Source organism: Ranitomeya imitator, chromosome 5, assembly GCF_032444005.1.
Source record: "Ranitomeya imitator isolate aRanImi1 chromosome 5, aRanImi1.pri, whole genome shotgun sequence".
Classification (NCBI taxonomy): Eukaryota; Metazoa; Chordata; class Amphibia; order Anura; family Dendrobatidae; genus Ranitomeya; species Ranitomeya imitator.
Genome location: NC_091286.1, coordinates 411,942,720 through 411,961,761, shown reverse-complemented (window position 1 = coordinate 411,961,761; position 19,042 = coordinate 411,942,720). Strand labels below are relative to the sequence as shown.

The following is a 19,042-nucleotide window of genomic DNA, read 5'->3' as shown; positions in this document are numbered from 1 at the left end:
TGTTTAGGCCCCTTAAAATAATAACGGTACTGAAGGCCCCATCCGTGTTATTCTTTCTTTTTTTATTTTTAAATCAAAAGAGGGTGGAATAGAGTCCTCTGACTTCTTCTCATTCCAGTTCTTCTCAAAGGACCTTCTTCTGAACCAGATTTATAACCTCCATTTCCAACAAAGATTGTTCTTTCTGGCAAATGTTATCAAGGTTACTTGAGGGATTGAATGAAATTCCAGCTTCAGGTCTTCCCGTATAATGCCCAATATCTAGAAAATAGATGGTGGCCCGATTCTAACGCATTGGGTATTCTAGAATATGCATGTCCACGTAGTATATTGCACAGCCAAGTAGTATATTGCCCAGCCACGTAGTATATTGCCCAGTGACGTAGTATATTGCCCAGTGACGTAGTATATTGCCCAGTCACGTAGTATATTGCCCAGCCACATAGTATATTGCCCAGCCACATAGTATATTGCCCAGCCACGTAGTATATTGCCCAGCCACGTAGTATATTGCCCAGCCACGTAGTATATTGCCCAGCCACATAGTATATTGCCCAGCCACATAGTATATTGCCCAGTCACGTAGTATATTGCCCAGTTACGTAGTATATTGCCCCGTGACGTAGTATATTGCCCAGTGACGTAGTATATTGCCCAGTGACGTAGTATACAGCACAGAGACCCGTAGTATATTGCAGAGCGACGTAGTATACAGCACAGAGACCCGTAGTATATTGCAGAGCGACGTAGTATACAGCACAGAGACACGTAGTATATTGGCCAGGTACTTAGTATATTGCCCAGCCACGTTTGTCACAGGTTAAAAAATAAACATACTCATGGCAGGTCTTTCTCGCGCAGGGCCTGTGATGACGTCGCGGTCACATGACCGTGACGTCATGGCAGGTCCTTCTCGCGCAGGGCCTGTGATGACGTCGCGGTCACATGACTGTGACGTCATGGCAGGTCCTTCTCCCATACTATCTTTGCCACCAGAACCTGCAACGGAAGATGGCGGCCGGCATGAGCGGCTCAGCGGACTACAGAGGGTGAGTATAGCAGGTTTTTTGTTTTTTTTTTTAACATTACATTTTTTACTATTGATGCCGCATAGGCAGCGTCAATAGTAAAAAGTTGGGACACACAGGGTTAATAGCGGCGGTAACGGAGTGCGTTACCTGCGGCATAATGCGGTCCGTTACCGCCGGCATTAACCCTGTGTTAGCGGTGACAGGAGGGGAGTATGCGGGCGCCAGGCACTGACTGCGGGGAGTAAGGAGCGGCCATTTTCTTCCGGACTGTGCCCGTCGCTGATTGGTCGCGGCAGCCATGACAGGCAGCTGGCGAGACCAATCAGCGAATGAATAACCGTGACAGACAGACAGAAGGACAGAAAGACGGAAGTAACCCTTAGACAATTATATAGTAAATTCTCTATGCCACAAGAAGAGAGTGAAAGCCTTCCCACTACTACTAATGGGGTCACTGGGAAGTTATCCTTCCCCCTGAAAGAGGGACCCTAAACATGAAGCCTGGATCGTTCCTCTTCTCCACTCTCTGATTTTTGGGTGGCTTCATTCTGTTATATTTTTTTTCTTCTGAAAGGACCTCCCTCCGTACTCTGGAATGGAACTGGAAAACCCTTCTGTTTATCATCAGCTTTTTCTAGGATGACATCTAATGCCTGACCAAAGGGGAACCTCCTCCACAGGAATGGAAAATAATTTAATTTTGACTGTACATTCACTGGCAAACATTTCAGCCATAACGCTCTCCTAGCTGCGTTAGAGAGAACGGCTAATCTTGCTGCTAGTCTCGGAGTCCACTGAGGTATCTGCCAGAAAGGTTGCTCCCCCTTGTACTAAGGGCATGTTAACAAGGAATTTTTCACCAAGCAACGTCATCTTTTAGTTGTTCTTCCAACTGATGTAACAAGAGCATCATGGAACTTGCTGAAACTAGCCCCTGCTATGGCGGGTCTCACCCACTTAGGTACTTCTCAGTCTGCCTTCCTATCCAATTGGTCCCTAAGAATACCCAGGTTTCCAAAGTGTAATGTAGACTTTCAATTACTTGGCTACTGTAATGTCTGATTTTGGGTTCTTATCCTATTAAGTATTAACCTCCTCTCCAAAGCTGCTTGTTGGGCTCTCCATGCATGTGTCGTGACTGTCACACAGCTGTGACACCTGCAGCAGCGGAGTCAAATCGCTAATCAGCCGGGTGATCCAGAAAGCCGGATTCCCTCTGCAGCTTATTCGGCAAGCACTATAGCTTGCCGAATAAGCCCTGACTCTACTCACCACCCATTGCTACTCGAGGGTACCGGATTTGAAGGCTGGATCGGGTCACAGATGTTCCTTTCTGGAGTCTCTGGACCTCTGTCTGGTCTTCCTGTCAATTTTTTTCGCTCGTGTGACTGCCACTGCTGCATCTGCTGCTTTGATGCTATGGTTGCAGCTGCTGTCCCTGCTGCTGTTCTCCATTTAGACTTAGAGGAGTGCTGGAGCAATATCTCTCCTATCACAGCCAGCACTCATTTTTAAATAAGGTGCCCACAGAAAGTCTCCCTGCCTCCACCAGGACAGCTCCAGAAGCTAAAGTGCCACTTTCGGTATACGTCACTCGAAGCGCTCATTATCAGGGTGCGCCATCTTGCATGTGTGGCAATCGGAGATAATGCTGAAGCCTACTCCGCTCACCCTTGCCTATCACACCAGCTTTCAAGCCCTGAGTTGGAGCCGCCAGGACCCAACATGTGCCACCGGCCAGGTAAACAGATTGTCCAGCCACCAGGTCAGGCCTGGGACCTTTTTTCATCATGTCATCTTGAGGTCTCACATCAAGGACAGGAAACTGAACTGATGCGGGGGAAAGGTGTCGCCCTTTTATTTCAATGGGTTTCCGGTCCTGAATGGGTAGATCCTCTCTCAGGTGGTGCGGTCATCGGTGAAGGGAAAAAATAGATCTTACTCATTTCTGTTATAAGGATATGAAAACACAAAAAAAAAATTAAAATGAAAAGATGATAGTTTTAGCTAAACATTGGCAATCCGTGTGAAGCAGTACAGCCATGTTAAGTAGGTGGCATATTATCACCATTCAACTTTTAATGTTTGCGAATAGCGAGTCTTGTAACATTCCAGTTTTGTCCATAAATATTGGAACAGTTTTATTGTCCTCTGATTGGGGTCTGGTTCTGTGTTATGATGCCCCATAATGTCTGAAGTGGAAATTCCTTAATTGATGTAATAAGACAAATCCATGCGACACATTCATTCCTGCACTAAGTGTGTCAAAGGTTGTCAATTTTATAATCCCAAATTCTCCTGTCTCTCTGAGATTTGAAGTTACCTTTCAATACAAGTAATTTCAGGTCCATGTTGCTATGATCATGCATACAAAAATGTTTGGCAACAGGTAGATCCATTCTTTTTTCTCTTATTGTGTGGCGGTGAGAATTCATCCTTGTTCTCAGCTTTTGCCCTGTCCCCCCAACATACAGACCCCCCAGCTGGACATTTGGTACATATAATTAGGTACACCACATTAGATGTGATGCAGCTGAAAGTACCTGTGATCTTGTAGTCCTGATGTGAACTGGAGATCTTTATCTTGCCCGTGCTCATTATAAAGGTTTTACATTTTTTCTGGTTGCAAGGAAGGGTTCCTGCAGCTGTTGGAGAGGACAGGGAGCTTCTGACAATGATGCTTCTTAAATTTGAGGGCTGCCTAAAACACAGTAGGGGGGGAGGGGGGGTCTGTAAAAATCGATTGTAATCGGGCATTTTTTTGTAGTAAAGGTTGTAATTTCCGTGCAGCTCCCCTTAGCACCTCCAGATTTGGATGGTAGGTGACTACTAGAGGCACCCGGATATTTTCTTCTTTAGCTTCGTAATGTAGCAGGTGATTCCTTGATATTCTGGTGGCTCTTTAGATCTGGTTTTCAATGGATGGTAGCCCTGATTCAAAAAGGTCTTTCTGAGGCAACCAAGGTGTTCATCCCTATACATGGGGTTGGAACATATACGATTGTATCTGATTGCTTGGCTGTAGACAATAGAGTTTCTTTTATGCGTTTTGGATGGAAACTGTCCCATTTAAGGTATGATGGATGGTCGATTGGCTTCTGATACAGGAATGCCTCTATTTCATTGTTTACAGCTTAATGATGATGTCCAAAAAGTTAATTTCAGCACAGGAGGGTTAAGTTGATGGTGGAATGAAATTGATTAAACAGTTCATGGAACGTCCATTAGCTGTTGCTCCGTCCAGATGATTAAAATCATCAATTTAGCGGTAGTAGGCCAGAGGCCTGATGGGACATGAGGACATAGTTGCTTTCAAGCTTGGTCATGAGAAGATTTGCATACTGTGGAGCCATTTTACTTCCCATTGCTGTGCCAGTCTCCTGTAGATAGATCTTCTTGTCAAATTCAAAGTAATTGTGGGTGAGGATGAATTTTATAAGTTTCACCACAGAATCAGCATTAGTCCCTGTGCTTTCCATGAAGAATTTGCAAGCATTTAATCCATCCTGGAATTTGCACTTCAGACCTTATGGGGTATCATAACAGAATCAGATCCCAATCAGAGGACAATAAAACATACACTCCTTATCTACGAACTGTTCCAATATTTATGTACAAAACTGTTTATCACTCTCCCTTAATGACAGTTCTGTGCTGTGTTGTGTATGAATATATGATTCTTCAGATGTTGTATTAGTATTTGCCTGATGAAGAGGCCCGAGTAGCTTCGAAAGCTTGCAATTTGTTACCATCTTTTCAGTTAGCCATTAAAGATATCAGCCACTGAGGACTTTCAATTCCAAATATTACTGTACCTGTTAGGAATTTTCACTTTAGGCAAACTTGGTGAGTTTTACTTCTACATATTCACAATACAACTTTCATACCTTCTGTACAAGGTACACACTAGTGGCTCTCTCACTTGCCACTAAATCCAGAGCGTTCCCTTCATCAACAAAATAGCTCACGTCTGCAATATGGACTCCAATTTCAAAGGTACCTGTATAAAAACAAAAAAACTGATTCAATTCAAATGTCTAATTATATGCAGAAGGGTTTTTGTGCTAGTTTAAACATAGGTTTGTACACACTTAGGATTTGGCTCTATTTTAGCTCACCCGGCAGTCATCAAGTACCAGCACATGACTTGCATACTTGCGGTTTTGCACCAACCACTTTCTTCCTGCTCCCTCAATCGCATAATGAGAGATGCTGAAGAGAAAGGAGTCAGTATGTGATCACAATAAAGGAAATCGGGTGTTTTCCATAAATTAAGAAGGTTTTCATGGTAGAACAAGGTTCTGCAATGCAATTAACTGCAATCGCACTATGTGACAGAAGATTCCAAAACCCCGACAGTGTGCAGTAGACACAATGTCAAGATCCCCCTCTATTTCCAGCTCGAGCGGGTGGTCACATGACTGCAAGCACGCGATTTCCTTATCTGCGGCCTCCATTCAATGCTCTATTTAGCAACAGGTGAGAAGTTGGCATGTGATTGCAGGTGTGTAAATCACATATTTGCTGTCACGTGCCTCCAGCAAGAGCTGGAAAAAGAGGAGAATCTCATTGCAGAAATGTATAATGTGGCCAAGAAACCCCATTTATTCACATTGGATTGGCACAAAGTGAAAATTACAATGTTTCCACAAAAATGCCATTTCGGTGCTTAGTATGTTGTGCCAGTCTTAGGCCCCTGCATAGACCCTTCTCTGACCTTTATGCTAGGGCTTCTTGTTTAGGTACACCCTGCACATATACAACTATAAGGCTCAGAAGTGAAAGAACATCAAACACGTTTTCAGCCTCATTTAGCGATTGACCCAGTAAATGGCCACAATTGCAGAAGCTTTGAAGTTACACGAGAAAATTCTTCAGGAAACCACACACCTCAAAAGACTTATTATGGGGAGCCGAGAACATAAGAGTTGAAGGAAAAAGTTCAGCAGCACTGTCCTTTTACATAACTGGAGGGCGATGTGGTAAGAATATTAAAGGGAATCTGTCACCAGGTTTTTTGCCACCTAATCAGAGAGCAGTATAATGGAGAAAGAAAGCCGATTCCATCAATGTTTCACTTACTGGGCTTCTACCTGCAATTTGGATAGTCTCCTGCTTGCACAACTGTGATTTTATCACTAGAGGACTAATAACCCTGCTGCCCTGTATAATCCCGTCCCCACCACCGATTGGCAGCTTTCGGCCTATGCACAGCATACACAAAGCAGCCAATCGGTGATGTGGGCAGCGTTAAATAGAGCTCAGCATTCAGAACTGGTAAATCAACTACATCAAGTAGCTCAGTAGGTGACAAATCAATGGAATCAGAAGTTCTGCCCCTACATAATGTTAATTGTGGGAGCACAAATCCGGTGAAAGATTCCTTCTCCACGTTTAATTACTTACCAAAAAAGGACCAAGGTTAAGATTTTAAATAGTTAAACTAAGCAATGGAATGCTACATTACCAAACAGGAGCACATGGGGGTGATCACAGCAATGAAGGATGTCCACAGCTTCGTGAACAGTTAGGCTATGTGCACATGTTGCAGTTTTTGCTGCGTGTCTGCAGCAGCTTTCCATGCGTTACAGTACAATATAAACCTATGGAAAATGCAATCTGCAGTGCCCATGCTGCAGAAAAAAAAACGCGTGGAAACTCTTCAGTTACATTCCGCAGCATGTCAATTCTTTGTGCGGATTCCGCAGCGGTTTACACCTGCTCCATAATAGGAATCCACAGGTGTAAAACCGCAGGTGGAATTCGCACAAAATCCACATAAAAACCGCGGTAAATCCGCAGGTAAAACGCAGTGCCTTTTACCTGTGGATTTCTAAAATCCACTGTGGAAAAATCCGCAGAGCTCCTTTCTACATGTGCACATACCCTTAAGATCTAAACAAAAAGGCAAGGGCAATGAAGGATGCCGGAAATAAGAAGAACATGGTTAGAGTATCTTCCCAAGAACATTAGGACCTCAAAAGCTAATCGGGAACTTAATCATTCCGATTCACATTCATTTCTTGATTAAGTGCTGATAAGACCAATAAAATATGAAATGACATGTTTGATGGGATACATCTGGAAGAAGCCATGATACTCTTGAAGTTGAGTCACTGTACACAAGCATCAGGCATCCATATGCTAACCTGATGGTGGGACAGAGGTCGAGTGACCTCCTCCTGTCAGACCACAATGGACCATATCATTACATGGGCAACATGACGGTTCTGTTCTGGCAACTAGGACCATTAACCACTGAGTGATTTTCAGTTTTTCACTCCCTTTCTTTCAAGAGCCATAACTTTTTCATGTTTCCAGCTAAATGGCCATATGAGGGATTGCTTTTTGGGGGACGAGCTGTACTTTTGATATACACCATTCATTTTGTGACAATGTACTGGGAAACAGGAAAAAAACTCCAAGTGCGGTGAAATCACACAAAAATGCAATTCCACAATTTTTTTTTTAAAATTATTTACCATGTTCAATATATGGTAAAACTGACATAGCAATATGATTCTTCAGGTGAGTACACATTCCAAACATCTATTGGTGAAAAAAAAATTGTAAAAAGAAAAAAAAAAAAAAAATGGGCGGTCGCCATTTTCCCCGTCCCGAAACGTTCTAATTTTTCAGGATCTTGGGTTGTGTGGGGGCTTAATTTTTGCGCCCTGAACTGACGTTTTTACTGATACCATGTTGAGGAAGATGCATTAATCGCCTCTTAGTGCACTGCCTTTTATTGCAATGTTTCAGCAACCCCAAAATAATGTTGGCCTGGTGTTTTGATTTTTTTCTCATTTTTCCATTCACCGATCAGATTAGTTTGATAGATCAGACATTTCTGAAACTGGTGATACCAAATGTGCAATTTTTTTTTTGTTTTATTTTAAATGAAGCAAAAGGTGGGTGATTTGATCTTGATTTTTATTTAATTTTTTTCTGCTTTTTACTATATTTAATAGTCACCTCAGCAGACTTGAATCTGATCGACTGATCGCCTGTGCTATACGTAGCAATGCTTGAGCACTGGAATGTATAGCAAAAATCACAATCTATGAACACCTGCCACGGCAGGCATTCACAGGAGCATCATGACCGGATCAGAGGTCTTCAGCAGACTCCCGGCTGTCCTGATAACCTGTAGGTGCCCTGATCACACAATGGGGGTGACAATGGAAGGGATCAATAATGCGCTTCCTGTCTGCGCATGTTAAATACTGCTGTCACTGATTGACAGATTGGAGGTCCACCCTCGGCTGTTAGAGGCACTTGATAGCTGATTTAATTAGCCAGCAAGTCTGGGTAAACATGCGTGATCAGTGTGAGCCTGCATCAAAGGCTGCGGATCCGCAGCAAAAACCGCAACGTGTGCACACAGCCTAAGAGTTCATAGCTTTTGCTTGCTGCCGACAGACCTGGATAAAAAAACCCTCTTTTTGGCAGAACGAGCTTTACTTTCAAACAGTACTTTGGTGTATGTGTCTCTTTTTGCCTACTTTATTATGGAGGGGAGGTATCCCCCAAAAGACACACATTTTAGCAGGTTTCCCTCCCTCACCCAACCCCCAAGGTTCACAAACCTAGATAATATATATATATATATATATATATATATATATATATATATATATATATATATATATATATATATATATATATATAGTGTCTAACTGCTGCGGCGGTCTCAAATTTTTTACTCGTACACACCAGCTCATCATGAGTTGTTACGAAAGTAGTAATTTTTATTTCTTTAAAAAAAATTCTGCTGTTAAATACGTTAAAATGATAAAATATATTTTCCCTTAAATTAACTAGTAGTTGTTTTTTTTTCTTTTTTGCTTAGTCTCAGTACAAGACTTGAATGTATGATGGTTTGATATAATACACTACTGTATCGTAATTGGCATAGTGTCTTCTAAACCCCGCTTCTGCAGCTGGCAGACCCATCGACCACGTGTTATCTAAGCATTCTCAGGAGACCAGCACTTGTTTCAGCAGCTATAAGACACACACATCTTGGTCACATCACCTTTTGGGAAAGTAAATTTTGTAAAGACCTATACAGAATTGGTTTGGCCTTTACTGAAGAAATAATTTAGGTCTATGATCGCTTAAACTAAAATATTTCTGAATTGTATCCTCTGCGTAAAATCCTGACAGCCATAGAGGACTAGAAAACCAATGGTGTATAACAAAAGAAAACAATCAGTTACGCAGAAGACTATCAAAACTATTGGACTGGAAGATTACAAACGCTGCATAGTCCGAAGCAGCTGACAATATCATATCTCATCATTTATGAGAATTAGCACTTGGTCAATGGAGGAAAAACCATAAATCCATGTTGCAGTTTTGCACATGACGTGTGCCCTCCTAACCTCTTCCTTACTTCATAAGGTGCAGATCTCCCTGCAGCACCGAGCAGCTAAGCTCGTGTCAGCACTACTCAGAAAGCTCATTTAATAAGCCCAGTGTTATCCGCCTGAACTTTAAAGCTGGGTTATACAACCGACAAACTGAGAACGATCTCATGACATGAGATAACAGGAGCAGGCAGCCAATCCAAACAAACTGGAAGAAAGTTCAGGATATCCCCCACGGTGGGGAGCCTTTAGCAGACCCCTTGAGATCCCCAACTCTTTAATGGAAGCCCCAAGTAAATATTTGGTTACATATATTTACATAATGTATGCGGTCAGAACCCAGGACGTGATGGCTACGCCTGAAATTTAATGAAAAAAAAAAAAATAGGAAGGGAAACAATTTTTGTTTCTATGTGCACGATTAACTTAATAAAAAAAAAAAAAAAAACATTTCCACAACGACCGGCTATATCAATGATTTCTAGCAGCAGATCTGGATCCCACACATCTGAGTTACACACGATCTCCATAATGAGACAACTGTAAAAAGTACTTAAAGTACTAAAGACCACCCTACAGCCCCAATTTAAATGGAGCAATGTATAACAGCAAATTAGGAAACTAGAATTCAATTATTTTGACATTAAAGGGCGATAGTTATAAGGGACATCCGGTCGTCTGATAAAAGTATGCTATTTGCATACATTTGGTTACATGCGAGAGAGCAAGTCTAGTATGAATGTATCCGAAAGTAAGCAAATCCATTACTTATGGTCACGTGATCGCCTGCTCTCAGTGGCAACCCTAGAGAACCCCGACTGCATGTGGTGTGAACACCTTAAGGATTCTAAAGTCTGCAGTCACAATGACTGCAGATGCAGCACCCCAGAATCCTGGTCGTTGCAGTAATATCGCTCTGCCACTAAGGGGAGTGATGTTATGTCTGATTGCACTAAAGGAGTTCACCTGACCAGGTATCACAGTCACACATTACACTTCACACTCCGGCCACCAGGGGGAGCAAAAGGCACTATGTATTAGGCCACTCCTCACACTCTGGTAAAACTGGGGGTTGGATAGGAAGTTAGAACAGAACGCAGCCTGGGAGAGCTCCAGGGAGGACCTGTCAGGGGTGGGTTCCTGGCAGGTACCTAGCAGAAAGGACAGAACGTGACGGAGCCGCGCCTGCACTACCTTGCGGCGGCATCCTAATAAAGGACATGAAGCGAAGGATATTGTGGAGAAGTGAGAAACGAGATCACAGCACAAAGGAGAACCAGTAGGAGTCGTGCCCAGAGAACGGCAACATCCTACTGAGGCGCGTAGCCGGTGGCCGGAACGCCGAGGAAGTAACTGACTCCAAGCATTACTTCAAACAGCGGCAGGATAATTGATTATAGGTTGGCTGTCTACCTTACATCACCTAAGCAGACATAGGGGGCAAACATGGAGAGGGGCATCTCTAGGGTCCTAGAATAGCACCGAGCCTTCCCGTCAAACGGGTGTGTCCTAGCCAGATATGCTTGGGGGACGGAGAGAGAGAAAGAACGAATACGAAAGTTGTGAGGACTATCCCGAATGCTCAGCAGGGAAGAACTACAACACACAGGCGCTAGTTGGTAGGCACCGATTTCCACCTGCAAAGGGAACTCTGGATGTGCCTTCGGACCGGCCGGTCTCAGCCAGCCCTGTTGACAGTGCTCTGGATTGCGGATCCTGAAGCCTTCAGTAAAAGGTACAGAGACTGCAACCCTGTGTCCTCGTTATTAACCGCGCCTCACATCACCACCTACATTACTGGGAAGCCCTGGGGATATACTTCACCTGTGGGAAGGTATACCATCTAGCTGCCATAACACCACCCCAGTGGGCCCCAAGCAGCTTCGGTCACCCTGACCGAATACCACAGGTGGCGTCACAAAACCTTGACCGACTTTCATTACCCTTTCATTGGTCGCCCCTTAGCAGGGTCACGGACCAGGTCCAGCCACCATGACAACCCTAGAACCGAGACAGAGGACCGGTACAGAGTACCCCGCGCCCTGTATCTGGGGGCGCTTCACAGACTTCCATCAGAAGACTAGACAACCGCTTTAATTCCAACTTAAAAGTAGTTCTTCAGTATTGTTATTCATTCTAACTATTGCCCAACATATTCAGCTATGATTACTTTATTGCTACATTATTATATGTCTACAAAAAATAATACAAGTTTCCTCAGAGAAAAAGGTGTATGTAGTATAGTGTGTTTTAGTATACTCGCCTATCGCAGTCTTCCCCAGTACCCAGCACGTCTTCTATTCTTCTCAGCTAAGACTCCGCAATGTAAACTATCTGGCTTACTCTATGCGTGAGCCGGAAAACTCTTACAGTGGAAGTATATGGAGCCTCGTTCTGACGGTCCATAGGCTTACAATTCAAAAGACACTTGAGTAACGCTCAGCATTGTGACTCGGAGAATCTGAAGAGCAATGATGTCACTGAGAAGAGGAGGACAGCGCAGGATCCTGGAGAAGGCAGCAGTAGGCGACTATATTAAAACATTCACTCTACACTACATACAGTTGTGGCCAAAAGTATTGACACCCCTGCAATTCTGTCAGTTAATACTCAGTTTCTTCCTGAAAATGATTGCAAACACAAATTCTGTTTTATTATATTCATTTAATTCGTCTTAAATGAAAAAAACAAAAAGAATTGTCCTAAAGCCAAATTGTATATAATTCCACACCACACACAAAAAAGGGGGTGGACAAAAGTATTGGCACTGTTCAAAAAATCATGTGATGCTTCTCTAATTTGTGTAATTAACAGCACCTGTAACTTAGGTGTTGGTAATAACTAAATCACACTTGCAGCCAGTTGACATGGATTAAAGTTGACTCAACCTCTGTCCTGTGTCCTTGTGTGTACCACATTGAGCATGGAGAAAAGAAAGACGACCAAAGAACTGTCTGAGGACTTGAGAAACCAAATTGTGAGCAAGCATGAGCAATCTCAAGGATACAAGTCCATCTCCAAAGACCTGAATGTTCCTGTGTCTACCGTGCGCAGTGTCATCAAGAAGTTTAAAGCCCATGACACTGTGGCTATCCTCCCTATATGTGGAAGGAAAAGAAAAATTGACAAGAGATTTCAACGCAAGATTGTGCGGATGTTGGATAAAGAACCTCGACTAACATCCAAACAAGTTCAAGCTGCCCTGCAGTCCGTGGGTACAACAGTGTCAACCCGTACTATCCGTCGGCGTCTGAATGAAAAGGGACTGTATGGTAGGAGACCCAGAAAGACCCCACTTCTTACCCTGAGACATAAAGCCAGGCTGGAGTTTGCCAAAACTTACCTGAAAAAGTCTAAAACATTTTGGAAGAATGTTCTCTGGTCAGATGAGACAAAAGTAGAGCTTTTTGGGCAAAGGCATCAACAGAGTTTACAGGAGAAAAAAAAAAAAGAGGCATTCAAAGAAAAGAACACGGTCCCTACAGTCAAACATAGCGGAGGTTCCCTGATGTTTTGGGGTTGCTTTGCTGCCTCTGGCACTGGACTGCTTGACCGTGTGCATGGCATTATGAAGTCTGAAAACTACCAACAAATTTTGCAGCATAACGTAGGGCTCAGTGTGAGAAAGCTGGGTCTCCCTCAGAGGTCATGGGTCTTTCAGCAGGACAATAACCCAAAACACACTTCAAAAAGCACTAGAAAATGGTTTGAGAGAAAGCACTGGAGACTTCTAAGGTGGCCAGCAATGAATCCAGACATGAATCCCATAGAACACATGTGGAGAGATCTAAAAATGGCAGTTTGGAGAAGGCACCCTTCAAATATCAGGGACCTGGAGCAGTTTGCCAAAGAAGAATGGTCTAAAATTCCAGCAGAGCATTGTAAGAAACTCATTGATGGTTACCCGAAGCGATTGGTCGCAGTTATTTTGGCTAAAGGTTGTGCAACCAAGTATTAGGCTGAGGGTGCCAATACTTTTGTCTGTCCCATTTTTGGAGTTTTGTGTGAAATGATCAATGTTTTGCTTTTTGCTTCATTCTCTTGTGTTTTTTTCATATAAGACAAATTAAATGAAGATGATACCAAAGAATTTGTGATTGCAATCATTTTCAGGAAGAAACTAAGTATTAATAGACAGAATTGCAGGGGTGTCAATACTTTTGGCCACAACTGTACAAGTTTATTGAGAAAAAAAGTTAATGGGATGGCTTCTTCACGTGGCCTGTGCCTCAACAAATTAGGCACATCGTACACCATCTTAGATGCTCACCAAGACTGGTGTGTACAATGCTAGAGTTAATTTTTTCAATTTAAAATAGTGCTATTTATTCCATATGCGAAAAAGGGTATACATTAACAAAAAACAAAGTACAATAATCTTAAACATAACGAGTCACCGACTGGTACAGGAGGAGAGAGGACCCTGCCCGCGAGGGATCAGTCTACAAATGAATTGACCCTTTATGGTTTTATTCGCTGCCTCCATTCGGCAGAAACTGAGGATTAAACAAACATGTCGATTTGGTGCTTGGTGCACCCTTGGCATGGCCAAGATGTTCAAAGCACTGGCCTACCCAATGGTTTTACATGCCCCAGCTTCCTTCGTTGATGGTGGACAGCATGGACTTGACACTAAGAGTAATTAGTATACCAGATTAAACGTCTAAATCGCTGTAGCCATTCAATATCTCATTCACTTCACTTGAACATGCTGATTTTTTTACCCACATGCAAGTGGAATAACTGCATATACGCACCGTGAGAATTTAGCTTAAGGCTGGATTAATATATCGGTGTTTTATGGTGAGAGTATGAACCTCAATGCATAAACCGGCCCCAGATTGTGATTGTCTGACCCAAACTGAACTCAAATATACCTCACAGGTGTGCGAATTCAGCCCAAAGGTTATAATTTTACATGGATTACATCCCATACAATGCTAGGTGCTTGGTAGATTCTACTGTATACTGTCAGTTTGGGATGACAAACGCCAACATCTGAAAAGCTGGCTAATTTTGTTTTCTTACTGTGAAGCATTTTTATTCTAATTTTCAATTGTCTGACTCCAGGAAACATAACATTTTTATGTCACTGTAGCCAAGCTGCCTAGGCAGCATCAATAGTAAAAGAATGAATGTTAAAAATAATAATAAAAAAAAAATATATGGTTATTCCCATCTTCCGACGGCCCCCGATCTCCCAAGTGGCGCTCCCGGTACGTTCAGTTCCCAGGGATGCTTTGCGCAAAGGACCTTAGTGCCGTCACGGTCGCGTGACCGCGACGTTATCTCAGGTGATTTGCGCAATGCATCCCTGGAAACAGAGGCCACCGTGTGCACAGCTGAGAGGCGGGAGGACTCCAGGAGCCATCAGAACGTAAGTATATCCATATTTTATATTTTAATTACCGTATTTTCCGGCGTATAAGATGACTTTTTAACCCCTGAAAATCGTCTCAAACGTCGGGGGTTGTCTTATACGCCGGGTACGGCATGTGCAGGGGCGATCCTGGATGGTTCCCAGTGTCTGAACGAGAGGAGACTCTCCTTCAGGCCCTGGGATCCATATTCATGTAAAAAATAAGGAATAAAAAATATGGATATACTCACCCTCTGACGGCCCCTGGCTCTCAGCGTTGCAAGCGGCAGCCTCCGTTCCTAAGAATGCATTGAGCGTAGGACCTGCGATGACGCGTCTCCTCTCCTCCAGACCCTGGGAACCATACGCACCGCACACGCCGTATAAGATGACTGGGCGTATAAGATGACCCCCGTCTCATACGGCGGGTTTAATCCCAAATTCCATATTTTATATGGAAAAGTTGGGGGTCGTCTTATGCGCCCAGTCGTCTCATACACCAGAAAATACGGTATTTTTTTAATTTTTTATTACAGGAATATTGTACCAAGGGTCTGGAGGAGAGTCTCCTCCAAACCCTGTGTACCATCCGCACATGAAGCGCTCACTTTACACATGGTGGGCATAGCCCAATGCAATGCTATGACAGCGGAATCACCGGGATTCAGCAGAAATAATGAACATGCTGTGGATTTTATCGCTATGCGATTCAGCAGCGGGAAAATCCGCAGCATGGGTACAGCAACTGCAGAATCCCATTCTGCAGAATCTTCATTCAAATAAATTATTTTTTTGTGTGTGATTTTATTTTTGATAACTGGTTTAGTAATATGGGGTGTCTGATAGACACCTCTTCATTACTAACCCTAGGGCATGATGCCAGCTGTGATTTTTAACAAATCACAGCTGACATCAATCCCAAATACCATTACCCAGATTGCCCCGACACCATGGCAATTGGGAAGAGCAAGGCAAAGCGTCAGAATTGGCGCATCTAAAGTGATGCTCTACTTCTCAGGCAGATGAGACCTGGTATTTTTAGGCTGGGAAGAGCCTAATAACAATGGGCCTTCACATCCTGATAGCCTCAGTCCGCAGCTGTCTGCTTTACATTTGCTGGTTATCAAAAATAGAGGGGACCCCAATTCATTTTTTCATTAGCTAAATACAATCAAAGTAAACAACACACACAAAGCACTAATTACATACCTCAAAGATATCTATGTAGCCATCTACCCCATATCTATCTATTCTATCCATTTATCTAACTATCTTTTCACATCTTTAACAGCTAAACATTTGTCATTTCTATTCTGCATTCTATTGCGGTACGGGTCATACAAATGGTGGTCACAGACGAAACCAGTACTGGTTTTTCCAGTATTGGGAAAATCAGTGTGAAGGTGACCTTAACAAAAGTTTCACTGTGGGGGGCGTGTACTTGTACTCCATGTTAGGCCGGCCTCACACTAGCGAGTTTTACGGACGTATGAGCGCATTAAATACGTCCGTAAAACACGCATTACACACAGCCCAATTATTCTCTATGCCCCAGCTCCTATCTGCCGTATTTTACTGATCCGTATTATACGGTCTTCTACGGCTGAAGAAAATCGCAGCATGCTGCGTTTGTCACCGTATTGCGCAAAAAAAAAAAAATCACCAATGCAAGTCTATGGGGGCGAGAAAAATACAGATTACACAGGGACCAGCAGTGTGACTTGCGAGAAATACGCAGCGGTGTTAGCGAGAAAAGCCGGCAATTCAGTGCGGTGTACAGTAAAATCACACTGACAGCTTACAATAGAATAGATGGAATAAATGTGTACACATAGAATAGGTATATATCTATATATATATATAATTGTCTAAGGGTTTGTCTGTCTGTCTTGGAAATCCCGCGTCTGATTGGTCGAGGCCACCAGGCCTCGACCAATCAGCGACGGGCACAGTATCGACGTAGAAACCCACTTCTCGGCCTCGACCAATCAGCGACGGGCACAGCGACGATGTCATAAAGGACGTACACATCCCGAGTCTCTGATTGGTCGAGGCCAACAGGCCTGGACCAATCACCAACGGGCACAGCGACGATGATGTCATAAAGGACGTAGAAATCGCACGTTTCTGATTCAGCGACGGGCACAGTATCGACGTAATGTCATAATTGTTGCTAGGGTTGAGCGAAACGGGTCGTTCATTTTCAAAAGTCGCCGACTTTTGGCAAAGTCGGGTTTCATGAAACCCGATCCGACCCCTGTGCGGGGTCGGCCATGCGGTACGCGACTTTCGCGCCAAAGTCGCGTTTCAATGACGCGAAAAGCGCCATTTCTCAGCCAATGAAGGTAAACGCAGAGTGTGGGCAGCGTGATGACATAGGTCCTGGTCCCCACCATCTTAGAGAAGGGCATTGCAGTGATTGGCTTGCTGTCCGCGGCGTCACAGGGGCGTTCCCGCCGACCGCCATCTTACTGCTGCTGATCTGAGCTTAGGGAGAGGTTGCTGCCGCTTCGTCAGAAGCAGGGATAGCGTTAGGCAGGGTCCATTAACCACCAAACCGCTTGTGCTGTAGCGATTTCCACTGCCCAACACCACCTTCGGTGTGCAGGGACAGTGGAAGCTACATTTTTTTTTTCCCCTCAGCACTGTAGCTCATTGGGCTGCCCTAGAAGGCTCCCTGATAGCTGCATTGCTGTGTGTACGCCGCTGTGCAAACCAACTGCTTTTTTCAAAGCACAAATCCTCTTGTTCCTTCCTTTCTGCACAGCTATCTTTTTTGTTTGTACACACTTTTTATTTAATTTGTGCATCAGTCCTCTCCTTATTGCTGCCTGCCATACCTGGCTGAGATTACTGCAGGGAGATAGTAATTGAAGGACACTCCCTGTTTTTTTTTTTTTTTTTTGTGGGAGATTAAGATTGACATTTCTGCTAGAGTGCCATCCCTGTGTGTGCCATCTCTCACTCAGTGGGCCATAAAAAGCCTATTAAATTTTTTGCTTGATTTGGGTTATAAAATCTACCTGAAAAAATCACTACATCAATCAGTGGGAGAAAAATATTGGCCTCAGGGCTTGTGTGCCACTCCTGACTCCTGTGTGCATCATCACTCACTCAGTGGGCCATAGAAAGCCCTTTTTTTTTTTTTTTTTTTTTTTTTTGCTTTATTTGGGTTCTAAATTCTACCTGAAAAAATCAATAAATCAATCAGTGGGAGATTAATATTGGCCTTTGGGCTTGTGTGTCAGTCCTAAGCGTGCCATCTCTCTCACAAATAGTGGGCCATAGAAAGCCTATTTATTTTTTTGCTTGATTTGGGTTATAAAATCTACCTGAAAAAATCACTACATCAATCAGTGGGAGAAAAATATTGGCCTCAGGGCTTGTGTGCCACTCCTGACTCCTGTGTGTGCCATCTCTCAGTCAGTGGGCCATAGAAAGCCTATTTATTTTTTTGCTCGATTTTGGTTCTAAAATCTTCCTGAAAAAATCAATAAATCAATCAGTGGGAGATTAATATTGCCCTTTCTGCTTGTGTGCCAGTCTTGACTCCTGGGTGTGCCATCTCTCTCTCTCTCTCTCCAATTGTGGGCCATAGAAAGCCTATTATTTTTTTAGCTTGATTTGGGTTCCAAAATCTACCTGAAAAAATCACTACATCAATCAGTGGGAGATAAATATTGGCCTCTGGGCTTGTGTGCCACTCCTGACTCCTGTGTGCGTCATCTCTCACTCAGTGGGCCATAGAAAGCCTTTTTTTATTTTATTTGGTTTCTAAATTCTTCCTGAAAAAATCATTTTATTGTATTATTTTTTTTTCCTAAAGTCTCCCTGAAAAAAAAAAAAAAACAGTGGGAGATTAATATTTACATTTGTGCTTCAGTGACAGTCCTGCGTGTGTGGCATCTCTCTCATTTGTTGCCACCAACAACAGAGTGTGTAACATTGTGCCTGATTTTCGTTGTGGTCTCACTCACCTGTAAAGGGGTAGCTAAATCATACTGAAGTTATAGCTCACCGTGTAATTTGTGTGACAGCAACAAATACCGTTAGTTTGTTTACGTTTTTAAAACAATGAGGAAGTCTGGTGGAAGAGGTCGTGGCCGGGGGCGTTCATTGTCAGCTGGTAATGAGGGTAGTGGTAGTGGTGGAGCATCAGCTGGTCGTGGGAAAAAAATATTGCACCTAAGTCTGGAGCTGTGGAGCCAGGTTCGTCGTCTGGCTACACAAGGCCTCGAACGCTCCCTTTTCTGGGAGTAGGAAAACCGCTTTTAAAGCCGGAG

The 19,042-nt window shown here is 43.4% G+C and overlaps 1 protein-coding gene and 1 long non-coding RNA gene across 3 annotated transcripts in view; one reads left to right on the top strand and one right to left on the bottom strand.

Annotated features, from left to right (window-relative positions):
• DIS3L2 (DIS3 like 3'-5' exoribonuclease 2) overlaps nt 1-19,042 on the bottom strand; it is a 588,376-nt gene that overhangs the window by 208,926 nt on the left and 360,408 nt on the right. For both annotated transcript variants that reach the window (XM_069727019.1, XM_069727018.1), the window contains one exon: nt 4,919-5,031. In XM_069727019.1, coding sequence (XP_069583120.1) covers nt 4,919-5,031 — 113 coding nt within the window. The remainder of the gene's footprint in view (nt 1-4,918; nt 5,032-19,042) is intronic.
• The window catches only part of LOC138638050 (uncharacterized), a 260,052-nt gene that overhangs the window by 222,267 nt on the left and 18,743 nt on the right, over nt 1-19,042 (top strand). The window lies entirely within an intron of this gene.